The 18,395-nt window shown below is 39.6% G+C and overlaps 1 protein-coding gene across 1 annotated transcript in view; it reads left to right on the plus strand.

Annotated features, from left to right (window-relative positions):
• REPS2 (RALBP1 associated Eps domain containing 2) overlaps positions 1–18,395 on the plus strand; it is a 96,170-nt gene that overhangs the window by 57,231 nt on the left and 20,544 nt on the right. The window contains exons 12-14 of the mRNA XM_066545393.1: positions 2,953–2,995; positions 5,901–6,037; positions 16,794–16,858. Coding sequence (XP_066401490.1) covers positions 2,953–2,995; positions 5,901–6,037; positions 16,794–16,858 — 245 coding nt within the window. The remainder of the gene's footprint in view (positions 1–2,952; positions 2,996–5,900; positions 6,038–16,793; positions 16,859–18,395) is intronic.

Consider the following 18,395-nt stretch of genomic DNA (forward strand, 5'->3'; position numbering starts at 1 on the left):
TTGCTGTGCTGCTCATTGAGGATTTGAGCCAGCACATTCTCAAGTTGCATGCTACAACTGGTGTGAAAAGTAAAAATGTTTATCTATCCAGTTGAGTAGATGCAGCACAGTAATTGAGTGGTTGTTTCAGAATCAGTCACCATTCTGAAAGGTCATTGTAATCATTAACCTCCAGCATGAAAACTCATTTGGGATGAAGTGGGAGAAATTCTACATGCTTCTTTGGTTATTCATTTAGGCTGTTTATGTAAACTCAGGAAAGATGATAGTCTGTGAAAGCTTTCCATCAGAAGGTCTGGAAATTTGAAATCAGTACGAACTTTATATGCTCAGCATTCTGAATATCTGGCCAGTTTATTTAGACTCCTAAGTGCAGGATCATTGTTGACCTTAGCCTTTTAAAGGATTGAGGGCCAAATTTCCAAGCATTTAAATCGTACTTTTCTCCTTGGATGACCAGTAAGAGATGAGTTGTTGATGTTAACTTGTGGGGAATGCTTTGGTTTTTTTTTTTTTAGCCTTTCACCTTTTTCAACACAATTTTTCTACCTGATCTTAAGCCTGTAAAACAAGGAGGCAGCTGTTGAGTGTAAGATGTTAGGCTACAGTTAAAAGTTATCAAATCAGTATCCTTCAAAATGTTAAAATGAAGTTGTCTTGCAAGAGGGCTGCAGGAGCAGCTCAATACCCAAACCAGGAACTTCACACCCTCTGTAATTACTGCAGACCAAGCTGCTCAGTCTGTCAGGCTCTGCTACTCCAGGAATTGTACAAACTTTTGAATAATCAATGTAAATCATTTACTCAACAGGTTTAACTTATCCATTTCACGAAAGTTAGGCTTCTGTAACCATAGCAGTAAAAATATGGAACATTCATGAACTGGATAAATAGTTCTGTATCATCTTGAATGATTTTGTCATGTATGTGTATAAACCTGCACCTCAGACATGAAGTGTGCACACACTGACTGTACCAAAATAGCTGCAGGTTTCTTGGAAATCCTGCCACAATTGTTTGTATGTCCTAATAATGAACTACCTGCTTCATAGTAATTTTTGTATTATGCTACTTCTTTTGAAAGAAAAGCTAAGTCTGGGTATTCTGTAATTGTAGCCTTGAATTTCCTACTTTTTCAAAAGCTTAAAAAGAAAATCCTTGGCAGTGGCATTCTATTGCTATCATTTTTTATTAGTAGTCATTTTGGAATTCTCTCTTCCTTGTGTGCTTTCCTGTTTACCTCAACAGGATGTCCTTGGAGAGTTTGAATGTCAGTTTTACCTGCAGGTTTTTTATTTGAAAGGCTTTCCAGAATAGAATTACAGTCTCCAGAAGAAAAGGAAAATTTGAAGAGTCTTAAACATGGTCTAGCTTAGAAAGGATTTATACTTCCTATTTCTAAGTGGCATATTTAATAATTGTGCATGTAATTTAATAATCAGCAATTTCAGCATTGGAAAATTGGGTCATATGGCTGTAGGGAAGCAGTGTCTGAAGTTGTATTCTCTGGGAGTTTGACACAGAGAGAGGGAGGAGGATTATCACCACTGCATATTTTAATATTAATTCCCTCTCCCTTCTTTAGTTGCTAGGAAGAGTTTGTTGCAGAGAAATCTGGAATGACTGTGAACCAGTTTGGTGATGACAATCTACTGGAACTTGGTTTTTAAGTGGTCACTGCCAGCTGCAGTGGGGTTTATTCTATCCAAAACACCAACTAGCTCTTCATGATCCTAAAAGCAGTTTCTTTTATGAAAAGCTATTGTGTGGCTGTACATGTGCCATATGCTGCTACTTGTCTTCTGTGAGCCTAAAGCCTCCTGTGGATGGTCTGTGCAGTAGTACAGTGCAAGCCATTAAAAGCTCAGTATTTGCCAGCTGCTGCCACAGGCAGCTCCTGCTCTGTGGTTTGGAGGATCCATTGTATTCTCAGGTAGTGCTCTGTGGTAGCTGATGATAAATGCTCTGTAGTAGCTGGTGATAAATGTCTGACTTGAAAGTAGGCATATATCTGAAGGGAGCTATAAATTCTGACAATTATTTTTTTCCCCAACCTACTTTGTTTCTCTTGAGTGTTGTACCTTGATTAGTAGACTGAGAAATAGACAAGGATTCACTTTGTATGTGCACTGGGTTCATTGATGCTGCTGTAATACCTTAAGGATATCTCAGTGGGATGAATTTGAAAGTAATCATGCAGATATGTTTTCTCAAAATAATCTGATTTTAGTAAGGAGAGTAACAGAAAAGACAATGTAAAGCAAGGAACAGCCTCAAGGAATTACCTAGAGATGATGATTCAGCACTGTTGTTTTCCTATCATAAAACCTGCATGTGGCAGGATATTTGGAATTCATCCAAATAACAGAAACCCATTTTTACATTAATGGAAATATGTTTGATCAACATTTAGACTTAAAAGCTTTATTTCATTCATATACCTTTTGTTCCCAAGGTCAAAACAGTCTCAACATGACATGTTAGTATTTTGTAATGGGTGATGTACATTTATGCTAATGAGTTAAAGTATTTAGGAAGGACATAAACCTTTGTGTTTTTGGAAGCAGGCAAGTAATAGATTAAGAGTTGTGGACTAAGAACAAGATGTTTTTTATAAAAAGTTTATGTTGTTCTGTACGTTACTGTATCACAACTACATCCATGACTACAGGTCAGAGCTACCAGGCCTATTCCTCTTCCTGTATTCTGGTAACCAAATTGAAAAGGTAAAGCTCTCACTACATGTTGGCTTTTGAATTCTTAGGATATTCACACACTACAAAAACAAAGGGGAAGGAGAAGTGAAATCAATCCCCATTGCTCATGTGAGATGAGTATACTCTTACATCCCCATTTGCAACACTCACATGTTTAATGGACACTGATTCTGCAGCTAAAGACATTTATTTAAAATATGATGTTTTAGCAGTTCTTTTTTCTTTTCTATTCCAGCTGCTCAAGAACCTAATGCACTCAGAGCCAGACCACGATCCAGGTACTGCTTTCACTGCTGTTTCAGGAAAAGGCATATGTTCCTCTGGTGTTAGATACCAGGCATCAGAACTGGTGTTGGATTTTTTTTTTTAAATTGGTGTTGTGCTGTAAGTACAGCTCAGATCAGACAGATTTACCAGAAGGAATCTGTAAGCTATAGACCCTACATGAATACTGCACTAAGGCCCCATGATCTCTGGTCATAAGGTGCTGGAAGTTTTGCCTATCTGCCCAGCCCTGCTGCCTTGTCAGGGGGTGACTGCCTCCAGCCCAGCCCCAGGGGCATTGTGGCAGGAGAGCTGGGACCACCCCATTGCAGGGAACATCCTCAGCATGTTCTTCATTCCATGCTCTTGCAACCTGCACGGTGATTTCAGATGGAGGGAGGCACTGCATGTTCACATGGAGGGAGGCACTGCAGAAATAGCAGTAGTAGCTCAGCTCTCGGCTGTGGGTGAGTGAATTCTTTTATTGGCATCCATGTTTGGCTGTGGTTGGTTGGTGTGTGATGGAAGGACTTCAGGACTGTTGTGTGCTAGAAATGACAACTGCTGAATTTGGGTGCTTGAAAGGAAAGGGAAACCTGTGCCAGAAAACACTGTGTATAAATGGATTACATCTTGGGTTGGTTGTCACCTACTGGTGTGTAGCCATATTGTTAATTCACATTAAACTTTTTATTTTTTGTGCTAGTTAGAGGGCTCTGCTTGGGATTTTTTTGCTTGGATAATGAAGTATAATCAGAAGCTGTCTGCTTACAGTCTTGTCAAAGCCTGCTAGTAAGAGAGGATCAGCTATAAGCATGGTGATTGAGGATTGAAATCCTCTGTTCTTAGGACCTATATTCAGGAAGGCTGAACTGCCTTGTGTGCTGTTTTTCTGCTGCTAGCCAAAGCTTTTTAGTTTCTGCAGAGTTTTACATTTTCTTGCTGTGTTACTAAATTGCAAATATGCAAAAAATATGCACAAATACATAGAACACTAAATGCTTAAACAAGCTCAGAAAAAGTCACTTGAATGTGACTGCTCTGTCACATGTGGCTGTCTCACATCTGACTGTATGTCAGTGCTTCAATGCAGAAGTTGAGACTAAAGGTGCTTGAGCACATCCTTTAACTCAGACCTGATGTGCTTGTTGGAAATGGGATGAAATACCCTAGAGAGATCTATTTTTCTCTTTAAAGAATGATTGAGATGTTAGGAAAAATTGTGTATTAATGGGCTTCAAAACCAGATTGGAATATATTCAGTAACTGAGAAAACAAAAACAGTGAAAGAATTTGTGGTGTGGAAAGTAAATCTGGTAAACTTGGTGGTGATAATGAACAAGTAGAAATTGTTGGTGGCTCCTCTGGTGGGTCCTAAAAATTCTGATTCACAGGGTGAGGAGGACTCTGACAGTCCTATTAAAGAAAGAAGTAAATCAGGAAGTCTTGTCTCTGGCAGAACCAGAACAAGAGGGTGGAATAAATCAGTGATTCAGGCTCCTTTAAGAAAAATTGTGTGGCTGCTGGGAAAGCCATCTATGTGCATGTACTGTTTACTAACTGTGAGTTATTGACTTGGAAAGAGGATGTTACTTCTCATTGTAACAATCCAAATGATATGCATAGTATTATTATGTTTCGATGATGACACATAACCCCAGCTGGGGAGATACATACGTTTGGTTAGAAATTTGTTTATTTATGGAGGAAAAAAAAGAGTAGTTCTAGAAAAAGCAAAGGAAGGACTGAGTAGGAGAAAAGTTGAGGAGCTAGATCAGAAAACAAGGGGACCAGGAATATCAAATCCTGATAAACATCTCCCTAAAGAAGATGTTGAATGGGACTTGAATTAAGATGTTGCATTAAAAGGAGTAAAAGTGATGATTTTATGTGGAATTCATCATGGAGTGGAAAAACCTAGGAGTCTTGCAAAGTTGTAGGAGGTAAAGCAGGGAGACAGAGAATCTCCATTAGCTTTTTATGAGTAGTTGTGTAAAGTGGCTCATAAATGGACAAACTTGGACCTGGAGAGTGAGGGTAATAGGATGTTGCTCAATATGCTCTTAATTGGACAGCTGGCACTGGATATTAGAAACCTGTTTGGCAAAAAAAAGAATGGTCCATTTGTCATTAGCTTTTGGTCTTGCCCTGACATGCAGTGTGACAGTAAGTCTAACATCTCATGTTGCCAGTGCTCATTTTGAACAGAGTCTTGGTCTTGCTTGGTCTTGGTTTTTCTAAACTCGTAACTTGAAAAAATTGAACAGTATTTGGCAAAATCAAAATTCTCAGCAAATCCATCACACCACATTGGGATTAATGTGCTGTGGGAGGGCCTGGAAAGAGGTACTGAGCCATGTATTTGACTAGCTGTAGTCACTTTGGAGCCATTCACTTTTTCTGGATTTTGTGCAATTTGGTGACTCTTTCCTATGGAAAATTTATTTTAATAGTTAAAAATTTATTCTACTAGTGAGAATATCACAAATTATGAAATGCATACTTGCAAGAGATGGGTTGAATCTATACCTGTATAAACACTACCTTAGCAGTTGGAAAAGGCAACAGAAACTCCAAGGGGTGTATGTGGGGAATTTTACTTTGGTTTATTCAGAATAGTTGCTACAATTATCCTGCTGGCAAAGTTACATAAGAAGGCCTCAAGCTGTGTTACAAAAAGCCTTAAAAAATACTAGCCCTGTAAGCATGACTCATTCCTTTCTCCACATGCTTAGCTCCCTCTGTTGCCAAATAAATCTGTGTTGTTATAAGAGGAGCTCTTAGTCATTAGGGCAAGGAATTTCCACCATGAACCTGACTTCTGGTCAGTGTAATTTTAGGTACTATTCACTACAGTTGTTTAAAATTAATTTTTGAAATAAAATATTTTCTGCTTTTCTCCAACATGTTTTTCCTTAGGTCTTATTCTAGCACATCAATAGAAGATGCCATGAAAAAGGGAGAAGAGCCCCCTACTCCACCTCCAAGGCCACAAAAATCACATTCCAGAGCTTCCTCTTTGGATCTAAACAAAATATTTCAGCAAAACGCACAAGGTAAAGTTGGCTTTCTTTGCTCCTTCTGAGACCATTCAGGTTAGCTGTGTGCTTGGCAACTTGATGTGTTTGCAGAAATGCTTGGCAATATGTGCATGTGCTGGCCTTTGCTGCAGACAGTAAAGCACTGCAGAACAGGAGTTCTGCTTGTGCACTTGCTTGTGTTACATTGCCACTGAGGGGAAAAATCACTGTTTCTATAATTAAGGTGATTATAATGTTTTCTGGCACAGTAATGGGAAGCTTAACATATGGTAGTCTGTCATCAGTGACTGTTTATAACTAGTCTGGCTGTTTAGACAACTCTCATCAGTAACTAGAGTATAATTGATTTTTATTACTATTTATTTTTTGTAGTTCAGAAGCAGGAAGAAAACCCTTAATGTTTAAACTGGGAGAAAGAAAGCAAACATTTTTGATGTTAGCCTAACATATGTGTGAGAACAATCAGAAGCCACTCTGAGTTTTAAAAAAGGGTAATTTCTTTTGACATGAGTGCATGTCAAAAGGGGAGAGAGAGAAAATGTAGACTAGTAGCTGGGGTGAACTGAAAGAAAATGGCTTTTCAGCACGTTACCCTTTGAGTGTGCCTCTTGCCTTGAAGTGGGAAGAGGAGCTGTTTGTTCAGGGCAGCAGTCACCCAGCGTGGCTGTGCTTCAGCAGTGTCCTTGAAGCACACCAGAGGTTTGTGTGCTGCACACCAATCATCTGACTCAAGGACCAGCTTAAACACATCATGCTTATGCTTCAGAAGAAAGGCAAGGTTTGACTGTGTCAAGGAATGTTTAACTGGGCTCTCTAATGTGGTTCTTGGAGTAGAAAAGAGTTTTACCTCTTGCTATATGGGACTTTTTTGTGCAAACACTAGAGGGAATTCAAGAGTCCTGCTATGTGTGCTGATCCCTGAAACTCAATAGGAATAAACTTTTTTTTTTTTTGCCTTACACAGAGCAGTAATTCTTTATTTTCTTTGTTCCTGTTGAGGGATCTGGTGCCTCTAATTTTGATTTTGTTATACATCAAAATAAAACCACAAACAGAGCCAAGTTCACATTTTCTACTGCAGCAAATCTTCTTGGAATCCAGATAACAACTATAACTGGAAGGAAATTGGAAGGAAATAAACTTGGGTTTAAATTTTGCTTGGAACACAAAGGAAAGAAGAATGTAAATTCTTGAAGAAGAAGTCGTTCTGTGAATGAAAATAAACATCTTGTTTTTGATGTTAATTAAATAGTTAATTTTGAAAGTCACAAAGTGGTTTCTTTTGAGGAAGTTAACAAACCGTGTGCAGTTTTGAGTACCACAATATAAAAAAGACATTAAGCCATTAGAGAGTGTTCAAAGGAGGGCTGCAAAGATGATGAAGGGTCTGGAGGTGAAGCCGTATGAGGAGCAGCTGAGGTGGCTTGGTCTGTCCAGCCTGGAGAAGAAGAGACTGAGGGGAGGCATCATTGCACTCCGCAACTTCCTTGTGAGGGGAAGTGGATGGGCAGGCACTGATCTCTGATCTGTGGTGACAGTGACAGGACCCAAGGGAATGGCCTGAAGTTGTGTCAGGGGAAGTTTAGGTTGGATATCAGGAAAAGGTTCTTCACCCAGAGGGTGGTTGGGCACTGGAACAGCTACCCAGGGAAGTGGCCTGAGTTTGAGAAGCATGGGGACAATGCCCTCAGGAACATGGTGTGACTGTTGCGGTGTCCTGTGCAGGGCCAGGAGTTGGATTTGATAATCCTGGTGGGTCTTTTCCAACTTAGGATATTCTGTTCGTCTGTGTACATTCAGCATGACTAGAATAATCCTATTGCAGTGCATTAGTTTTTGTCCTACTAATTCTAGTTCAGGAATAAATGTAGTTAGGGGAGATTGGTGGATAATCTGCTTCCAGACCCACAAAGGAATGCTCATTAGTACTGAGTTTTGTTTTCAGTTCCACATAGGTCATGTTGATCTATAGGTATAATTTCTTTAATTGTAAAACCATCTGTGTTTGAAGAATTTGTTTTGTTTATTTCCATTTTAAAGGTCAGAAAAAGAAAAATATTTCAAGTAAATTCAGTTAAAGACTGTGGTGAATCTCTGTTGTAGGCACTGGATTTTTTTGTTTGATTGGTTTTTGTTCTTCATTTACTCTTGCTATATAATGTTTGTAATCATCTTATGCCTTTCTCCTGGCCTGTATACACACAGAATATTTATCTGTGATGGCTGGGATATCCAGCAATGGATTAGTCATAAAAATGTGCTTTAAAATTATTGCATTATGGGGTAACTGGACTGGAAGAAGAGACCTTCATTCATACTTCATAGCTGCACTTCTCTGGGTTGCTGCAACAAGTGTTACCCAGGACAGACATAAAAAAGCATGAGAACTTATTGAAAGGCACACCTTTCTGAAATATCCAAACGAATTTCTGTTAAGAGACAGAAATCTCTTCTGTTTTTGTTTTTATTCATGTAGTCTTTATGTTAGCATCTGAGAAAAATCCTGTGCTGCTACATTCTCAATGTATTTCTTTTTGTTGAATGTGTAATCTCTGGCATTTGGCCTGTGTTCATGTTAAGAAAATACTTGGCTAGTTCATGCATTCCTGGAAGGACAACAGCAGGTTTTAAGTAGAAACAAAAATGTCATTTTAAATGCATACATGACCTAGTTTACTTCTTCATTTCTCCCCTAGCCCAGTCTCCAGTCAGACACAAGCCAAGAGCTCCCAGAGTAAGACCTGGCTATTGAGGGGGCCAAAACTGGGGCAGCTCAGAGCCCAGAGATCCTGCAGCAGAGCCCCAGCCACCTTCTAGCTCAACAGCAGCAGTAAGCTAGAGTCTGCCTTGGGGGAGCTCCAGGGCTGGGGCGAGTCTCAGTTTGAGTGTTAAAACCTGAAAATGCGTGCATTGTCTTCTGATGTTTTGTTCAGTTATGTTTGCTACCCATGACAGCCAATAAAGAATTTACTTCTGGGCAGTGACAACAGTCTGAGTCTTGTTAGATTCATACAGTTCCCTCTGAAATACAGTTTATTTCCCATTTAGTTTCATTTCTGAGTCGCATAACTACTTTTAATTAACAGTTCTGTTGAACAAAGGATACTTGTTAGGAAAAGAGAATTTGCTTTGATGAAAAAACAAGCTTGTCATAAACAGTGTAGTTTTGTGTTATCTGGAAGCAGATTGAACAAAACAGCCATATAACTATTTACAAATGAATCTTTGACTGGAGGTTTTCGGCACTCATTTGCTTTGGAAACTCACCTCCTGCTGTGGCTGTTCCTGTGGTGAAGAACACGTGGAATGCAGGCACCATTTTTTACGTAGGCTTCTAAGGAAACACTCACTGTAGCTTGGATTCTCTGTTTCTGGGGTGCTAGTTCCAGCCAGCAACAAGGGGCTAGTATTTGGGGTCTTTTTCTCCCTTTTAAAATGTAAGGTGTTAAGTTCCACACTTGATCAGGTGGAAACACAGCAAACATTTTATGCAAGTGCAGTATTTTCTGTCACAAATGATGTTTTCCTGACTACAGTCAGATCTGTAAATGGTACTTGGCATTGCTGGGCTAGTGATGGCTGCCAGACAAGAAAACGTCCTGTTTGTTCTAATTTGGTGTTCACAGGAAGGGAACGAGGGAATAGAATTTATTGGTGTGCATCAGCATTCCCATCAGTGACATAAGTGTGTCCCCACATCACTCCTGTATTCCCTCACATGGGTGTTTCCCAAGCAGTCTGAAGTGGTACTTGTATCATTAAGACTCTATCAGAACAATTGTCTTCCTGCACCCTCTCATTTTCATTAGTGCTAAAGGAAGACTGTTCAGCATTGCATTTTACCCTCTTTTTCATACCTTTGAAGAAGACTTTTCATTACTTCTTTACTTCATCAGACTTCCATTCAATTAGCACATCCTTTCCTTTAGCTTACAGATTTGGTGGGTTTTGTTTGCCAGGTGTGGGATTTGTGAATACTTAAATGTATATTGAGATATCTTAGCTTTTTTATATTTGCCTAAGTCGAATTCTTTGTATTTCTGAACGGTTTTAAGTCTACATGTAAAATGAAACAGTTCATAGCTGTGTAGGAAAGAGGATTTTGAGAATTAAAATTATTGTTGCTGTGGTGTCATAGATGTTTTGATACAAACAAGCCCAAACAGTTACCATGATACTGTTGTCCCAGTTGTTTTCAGGAATATCTTTTCAGCTAGATTGTCTTTTTAGCTTAGTGAGCCAAATGCAAGTGACTTTCCCTTTTGTGTACATGAAACTGAATACAAAAAAATCTACAAAAATTAACCTAGATAAGCATGATTACTGTATTATCTTCTGTATTCTTTTATCCTTAATTGTATTTGCTAGGAAATGTCTGTGCCCAGTGAGGTTAGCTGTCTGAAAGATGTAGTTGCTAGAGACAAGCTATTAACAGGTGGTGAAGTTATGTTTTTGTATTACCAAAAGTACAGATTTCTTAAAAAATTTATTTGAAAGCCAGAGTGACAAGGGGGAACTTAGAAAAGTAATGTTATTTTTTCAGGGCTGAATTTAATTAAGTAGTTAATTTTCAGGACTCCCTCTTCTCGTTGCTTTTACATTAGTCTTGATTTAGTAAAATCCAGCTATTTTCTTGGGATTTTGTTTGTGCTGTAATGCTGTACTGTCTTGCATGTTACTGTGTTTTGTTTATTAATCAGACCATTAAACATTAAATTAGGAAGATGAAAATTTACTTTTGAAGGAATTTTATTTTAGAGAAAATATAATGGCAAATATCCTCACCAAATACGACATTTCACAAATTATTTTTTGCATAGTGCACAAGAGCTCTAATATTGCAAGCTTAATCAAGTTAGAAGTGTAGAGTCATGTGAGTAAATGGTTGTATGAGTTGTGACAAATTTAAATTAAAAATGTCCTATACATAGAGCACAGAGAACAAAAATTGAGCTGCTATTTGTATTTTTCTCTACAAAATACATTTTTAAAATAAATGCTGCAAAAATACTTTCTTGAATCAGAAAATTTTATTTTTTTGGGACTCAGCCCCTGATCTGGTACTGGAGCTGTTGGTTTTTTCTAGTCCCATTCCCTTTCAGAATATATTTGATTACTGAACTGAGCTTATTCTGAATAAAATATTCATATCTTCCTTCTGATTTGAATGGAAGAGTTTTGTGCCTGTCACCCTTTTAGAATTTCTTATGAAGGATTTATATGTTTACAACTGTGTAACTTCTTTGCCCAACTGGACAGGAACACAATTAAGGTTAAATAAGATGGAGAAAATAGTGAGGATATATATGGATGAATAGTTATTGCATTATAGGTTTCTGATGGGGTAACATATTTTTGCATTTTTAGATTTTTTTATATATATCTGAGGGCTGAGTCTGGACAGTACTTTGCTGGGGTGATTCTTACCAGCCTTTCAACTGTAGCTGCTATTTTTACAATTTATGTGAATGAATTGAACTTTTAAAAAATTATATTTTCCCATTTATCTAAGCTTAGCTCTTTCAGGGATTGAGGAATGATTTGCAGTCTATTTTCATCCTGTTGCAGGTTGTTAAAAATTAAATTTTAATCCAAAAACTCTTTTACAGAAAATTGTGAAGGTTGAAATGCTCTTGACTAGCCCTACCAACCCCATTGACATTTTTCATGATCCCATGGGGGTTACTCTGTTCTGTTAAAAAATGCTCATCCATCATGGAACAGCTTTATAGGTTCAACAAGACAGGATCTGCTGTGTCTCATGTGGAACAGGGGTCAGGGTGCCTCCCTTGTGGGGAAGACCCTGGAGATGTCCCCAAGAAGTCTGTGAGCTGCAGGAGGGACCAGAGGGGGGATCCCTGGCAGCCCCCTGCTCCTCCTGCCTCCCATGTGCCTGTTCTGAGAGTGTCCACCTTGGAAGTGGTCACAGATGGCCAGTGCTGGAGCCCCCAGCTCTGCCCCCCAGGTCTCCAGAAGGGAGAAGCTCTGGCAACATGGATCTGCAGGAGGTAGGCGGAGGGACTGTGCCTCCCTGTGGGTGGAGAATGAAGCTAAACGTGAAGTGAGACAACAAAATCTTGGATAGTTTTGTTTAAGGGAGGAGGGAGAAATAGTCCCCAGATAGAAACACACTGAAAAGGAAAGGGTAGAGAAAACAGTAACTAGAAAATTAAATGGTTTAAGGAAAATGAGGGACAGGGAGGTAAAAATACAGATGTTGTGGATATATGATGTAAACCAGAAAATAGATGTTTAAAAAAAAATCTGTTTTACAGAATTTCAGAATATTTACAGAATTTCAGAACTACAGAATATTTACAAAAAAATATTTTGCTCATTTCAATTGGAAGTGACCCATCAGATACATTAGCACACAATGTCCTAAATGGTCACACCTGTGAGTTCACAGTGCAAAAACATTAATTACTTAAGGCCTGGCTTTATCTCTTCCTAATTACTTGGAAAGTACATGGATAATTTTCCACTCACTCAAGGTACAAATAACATTCTGTATGGTTAGCACATGAAACAGACTTGTCACAAGAGTGTGTGTCTCTAACATCAGTTGTGTGCATCATTTGCTGTGACACAAGAAACTGCTGGCTGAACAGGTTCCCAAAACTAACTGTGAGAAGAGAGGTCATTCTGCCACTGGCAATGCTTTCTAGAGCATTTCTACAAACCTGGTAACAAAGTTAATGTCAGGAGTCTAAAACAGGGGGGTTTTTTGCAATGCTATTACATTCCGAGGAGACATTAGCAAGAATTATTGAAACAGATCCTTGGATCGGTGGTATTTCACAACCACCTTACTATAATCCTTTATTAAATTTATATTCCTGGCTACAGCTTTGCAGTTTTTTTGGCTTGGGTTTTTTGGTATTTTTTTTTTTTTAGACACAGCAGTGAGAATTAATAAATCAGATCTCTTGAGAAATGGTTATTTCACAATCACTTTCTAATGAAGCTGTCAGGAATGTAAATAAATGAATTTGTGCAAAGAATGGTGTTAGTGTTAGGGGATAACCAAGTACTAATTTCACTGAACAAGAATAGAAGTTCAGGAAGAAGGAGGTAAACAGAAACCAGCTTAGACACAGAACTTCTCTGTGCTCTGCCTTTGGCAACAGAAGCAGGAAAAGTATCTCAAAAACCTCTCCAGAATAGTGGAAGAGTGAAAATGCTGGCTTTCCTGAGGAAAGCCTTAGGTAGTTGGGAATAGAATAGTAGTAGAAGAATAATTCATTCTGTTAGCTTATCTTTTTGAGCTGATTTCAGTGTATTACTCCCTTTGCTTCCTGATAAAATTAATTGGTTGGTGTTTCATTAAACCTGCTCTGGGAGCTTAGGACTCTGAAGCAGCATAAACTGATGGAAATCTACCATGCAACCATGCTCTCCTTTGATCCAACAGTACTGTAGCATCCACTTGAAAAATGCCAAGATGTCATCCATATGTAGGGAATTAATAGTAAATATCTGACGTGGAAATATTTCAGGAAATGTAGTTTTATATGCTGCTGTTCCAATATTAATCTTCAAAAATAGCAAGCATCCAGAAGCTCAGTGTATTATGGCAGTTTTTTCCTTCAATACTGAAAACCAAGAGCTTAAGTGACTGTCATTGGATAAGAGAAGTACAGCACCTTGCTCTTATATTGCTCTAAAGAATCCCATGGGCTCGTTCATTCTAGTTTGGGATTCTCCACTGCTGCTGTATCTGGTGACTTAAAGACCTGCTTCCATAGGTTTGTGTGGGCTGTTACAGCTTCTATTTTTCCTTCATCTTCTCTTCCTACATCAAATAAGTAAAGGACTTATCTGAGTTGTTGCTAGGATTGTCATTTTTCACTGCCGCAGATAATGACTCAGTGCTGAGCATTGTCTGCTAGGGAGGCTGGAGGCAGAGTGGTCAGATAAGATGGCATGACCAGTTCTCAGGGTATACAATTGCAGCCTGCTGTTTGTTTTAAAATATTAATCTACCTTCAGATTGGAAAACCTGTTTTTTTAATCTGGTGTGGTGTCATGTTAGTACTGTCAGACCTTTGTTGTTGCCAAAATAGGGCAGAAGAGTGGTCTTGGAAGGTTTCCGTGCAGATAATCCGTCTTAAAATGTAAACATGCTGAGTAGAGAGCCATGATTTTTGAACTGAGAACACTATCTTTGTGGGAGTGACTAGTGCATGAAAATGCTGTCAGAATACATGTGATATGGATACTTAGATCTTTTTTACTGGTACCTGCATGGGCTTTCCACAGTGCTCTCTGTAGGGTTTGCCTTTTATGATGGGGCTTGGAGCAGTCTGATGTCCCTGCTCGTGACAGGGGGGTTTGATTGACTCTAAGGTCCCTTCCAGCCCAGACTGTTCCATGATTCTGTGGCTCAGCCTGGTTTGAATGCCAGCAAGTTGCTCAATAGCAAGAGGAGCTGTGCAAGGCCCATCCAGCTCCCTGGGCTTCTGCACAAGGTGAAGTCTTGTGTTCAAAGACCAGGGACATCAGCTTCTCCAATCTCTTAAAGTGTGCACCTGGAAGCACATTTGTCTATTTTTCTGTTTGCTGCTTGGCCCCAGGGTACTTGCTTTTATTTTGGAAACAGACCTTCCCCTGTTTTTGTGTTTGCTCTGAGGTAATTGATGCTGCCACCTCTGACAGCAAGAGCTGGTCTATGCCAGGCACTGTCCCAGGAAGGAGAGAAGAGCCCTATTCCAGGCTATTCTGGAATAGCTGGAGAGTACAAGTCACCTCCAAAGCACATGAAAACCCACGAGTGTCTGTTCTTACTGCCCTCTTTTAGGGTAGTGACACCAGAGAAGGCTGAAGCTTGGGGCTTTTTTTGTAAGTTGTTACGAGTCCTCCAAAGTCAGCTAACTTTTGCTGGTAATTGTGCTCACATAAGCATGATTTCCCTCTAACAACAGGCCAAAGATCTTCTGCAACAGCAGGAATTCTATGAATATTTCATGAGTAGCTTAAGCTAGAATTTTTAGGATTAAAAAGAGGAAACTGGGTCAAATGCACATGTTGTAAGCATCTAACTTCTTTAATGCTAGATTCATATATGTTGCATTTTGAAAGCTAAAGAAGGTTTTGTGTGGTGGCTTTTTTTGTGTGGGGATGAGTTTTTTTTCATTGGACTATTTTATGGAACAATTACTTTTCCCTTTGGAATTTTGTGGGCCAAATCCCAAGAGACTCATGGAGTTTCACAGTATGTCCAATGACTTCAGGAGATGCTTTTCCAGCATGTGGTGTCTGAGCTGGGTGTTGTTTTCAAATATTGTAACAAGCCAAAGCCACTGCCAGTGCCCAGATAAATGAAGTAACAACCTGAAGTTCAGATTAAAGGAAAGGAATGTTTCTTCCTTTCTAAAGATCACTTGCATGGGAGAGATGGAAAATGTAGTTACTACATCATGCTGTTATTGCAATGGTCTTATAAACAGAACTAATTAAAAGCAAAAGAAAGATCCTGATGACTGTTTTTTCAAATCTCTCTTACACCTGTAGGTGTGTTAGTGGTTCCCTGGCATAACTTCAGTTCTGTTTTAGTTGTTTTAATTCTCTCTTTGGTATTGTGTGCCATATTAGGCTTCATTTTATAAGATACAGGAGATGATAAAGGAGAAAATGGAAAATCCCACCAGTGTATTATAAGTCTCTGGAGCTGTAAATAGACATTTTTAGATTTGGTGTATAAAATATGTAAATGGCTAAGCTATAAGACAGCTCTTAATGATCTTTGTGGTCTTTTTAAAATATGTATGGAAATAGAAAGTGTATAAATGTAATTGATTGCTTAGCATTATTGTGGTAAAGAGCATTTCTAAGTTGAATACTGTTGGAGGTTTTTTGTTACACAAAAATACACCAGTGCAAGATGGACTGTCTGGTGTCCTTGCCAGAGCAAGTGCTGAGCATTCAGGAGCTTGGGGAGGGTAACTCAGTTAGTGCTTGTTGATGTCTCTGTGCCAGCCTAGTCCTCCTCTCTGCCTCCTCACAGCTGCCTTTGGAAGCTGTCATCTATCCTGTAGTTTTGTCCCAAATGGATTTTAGGTATTTTAAGGAAACTAAAAATTACAGCATACACGTACATGATGATTACCCTCCTTTTTGCTGGCTCAAACTCAAAGCTGACATTATGTTGTCTTATAGGGGCTTGATAAAACCATTGGGATTTGCCTTCCTCCTCCCTTTGAAATACCTCTATGGAGTACTAGCATGCAAATACAAAATATAAAACCAAAGAAATGGATTTCTTTTTGGTTCATTTAGGCTTCTGTGCTATGAATTCTGTGGCAGATGTTTTCTTTTTAAGGCTGTACTCTGTCAGGGAGTGTATTTTATCCAGAATGAATGCTAGTGTCTACATTGGGTGCTAAAGTGTCACTTTTAAGAAGGGCAATATTTTTAATGACAAAGAGCAAAGTCCAAAGAACAAGTAGACCCTGTTTCTGGGTTTCTTTAACTGGAATTGGATTGCTTTACCTATGGGGTTTGTGGCTGACTGGCTTCTTTCTCTGCTTTTTATCATAACATTTGGGGGTTTACAGCAATTAAATCACTACTCATTCACTACTCATGAGGTTATTTCAAACAAGATTTTGCTCAATAAAGATCAAGTCTGGGTTTTGTTTGTATACTGCCTCTTCACTAGGAGGAATTTCCACTTATCCTGGGAATTAATTCTGGGTTTATTTGGAATTAAATTACAGTAGTTTGGTTTGGATGGGGTTTTTTATCATCTTCTTCTTTTCCCCCTGTTCAGCTGTGAGGTCTGGCTGGCTGCCTCCACCACCACCTGCACTACCCCCTCGACCTTCCGTATCTCAGGTATGGACAAAGCTTTAGTTCTTTGCTGTGTGTTACTTGTTTATTTATGTTACCATTGTAGTGGTTAGCACCAGTTGGCTTGGACACAGCAGTTGTTCCTGCTTCCAAGTTAATGGAAATCTGCAGTTTGCAGTTCCATGTCCTCCTTCCTGTGTCTGTCTGGCGAGTGTGTTGCAGCGTCAAATTAAAGACTAATTAAACCTCTTTGCAGTGGAGCTTGCATGTACCCACTAACTTTTATTTACCTAACTGTAAATGAAAGGCTAGCAAAGTTAGTCTACTATAATGAGTTTCATGCCTGAAGGCATGGGTTTGATACATGCTGTTGCTATTTGCTTCTTGAGCTTCAAAGCTGAGGGCATCTGCTAAGGGAACTGTGGCATGGAAGTGTGTGTTGCACCCATGGGTTTAAAAAAATAATGCTGAAAGGAAGTGAATGCCATGTCAGTTATGTTGTTAAGTTTCAAACCATTAGTGGTGTGCTTTTATTTTGCATTTTGGGTGAGTTTTTGGGTTTTGTTTTTTAGAGCATGACACAACCACAGCACAACACAAATTGACATAATCATGCATGTCTGCATCAAGGTAATTCTTTGCCTTTCAGGAAATCATGGAGGATCACAATATTTTTCTGTGGTGTTGACTATGTTAAGTCTTAGGCACAATATGCTTCATGTATTACTCCTTTAGATGAAGTGTATGATAGGAAACAAATCCACAGGGGAGCTGACAGCCCTTACCTACCAAAAGCTGGTGAGATACCTTCTGTAGGCCATAATGGTCATCACTTGAGCTTACCCTCAACAGTGTGCTGTTGAACACCTCTTACTGCACAGTGCTTATGATAGAAATGATTAGAGGCTTGTTGCCACACACAGCTCCATCAGCAGCTTGTTGTGCTCTCCTTCTCCCCATCCCTTGCTAGCACTGAGTGCAGTTTCTGCCTTGAGGACTGTAGAACACTCTGGTTTGAGCTTGCATGTTTCCTAATGCCAGTCAGGATGGCATTAGCCATGCTGCTACCAGCACACACCCCTTAGTGCTCCCATCACATTCCTGCTTTGTCTGACACAAAGAGAGAGCAGAGCAATTTTTCCCTCTGGCTTCTCCAGATCCCCAGCACAGCTCCCTATCTCCCAATCCCAGATCCCCAGCACAGCTCCCTATCTCCCAATCCCAGATCCACAGCACAGCTCCCTACCTCCCAATCCCAGATCCACAGCACAGCTCCCTACCTCCCAATCCCAGATCCCCAGCACAGCTCCCTATCTCCCAATCCCAGATCCCCAGCACAGCTCCCTACCTCCCAATCCCAGATCCCACAGCACAGGTCCCTACGTCCCAGTCATGTGCCTGCAGCAGTTGCTGCTGAAACCTAAGCCAGCCCTCCTGCCACTGCTGCAGCTTCCCATAGTGCAGTGCAAGCCCTCTTGCTGCCATTGGGAAAAGCACTAAAGACAGCAAATCCTGTTCTCAGAGAACAAAACTGTTGGTTTCAAGCAAGGTTCTGTTAATTGTCCATTTTCTTGTCCAGTGA

Source organism: Molothrus aeneus, chromosome 2 (assembly GCF_037042795.1).
Source record: "Molothrus aeneus isolate 106 chromosome 2, BPBGC_Maene_1.0, whole genome shotgun sequence".
In the NCBI taxonomy this organism is placed as follows: Eukaryota; Metazoa; Chordata; class Aves; order Passeriformes; family Icteridae; genus Molothrus; species Molothrus aeneus.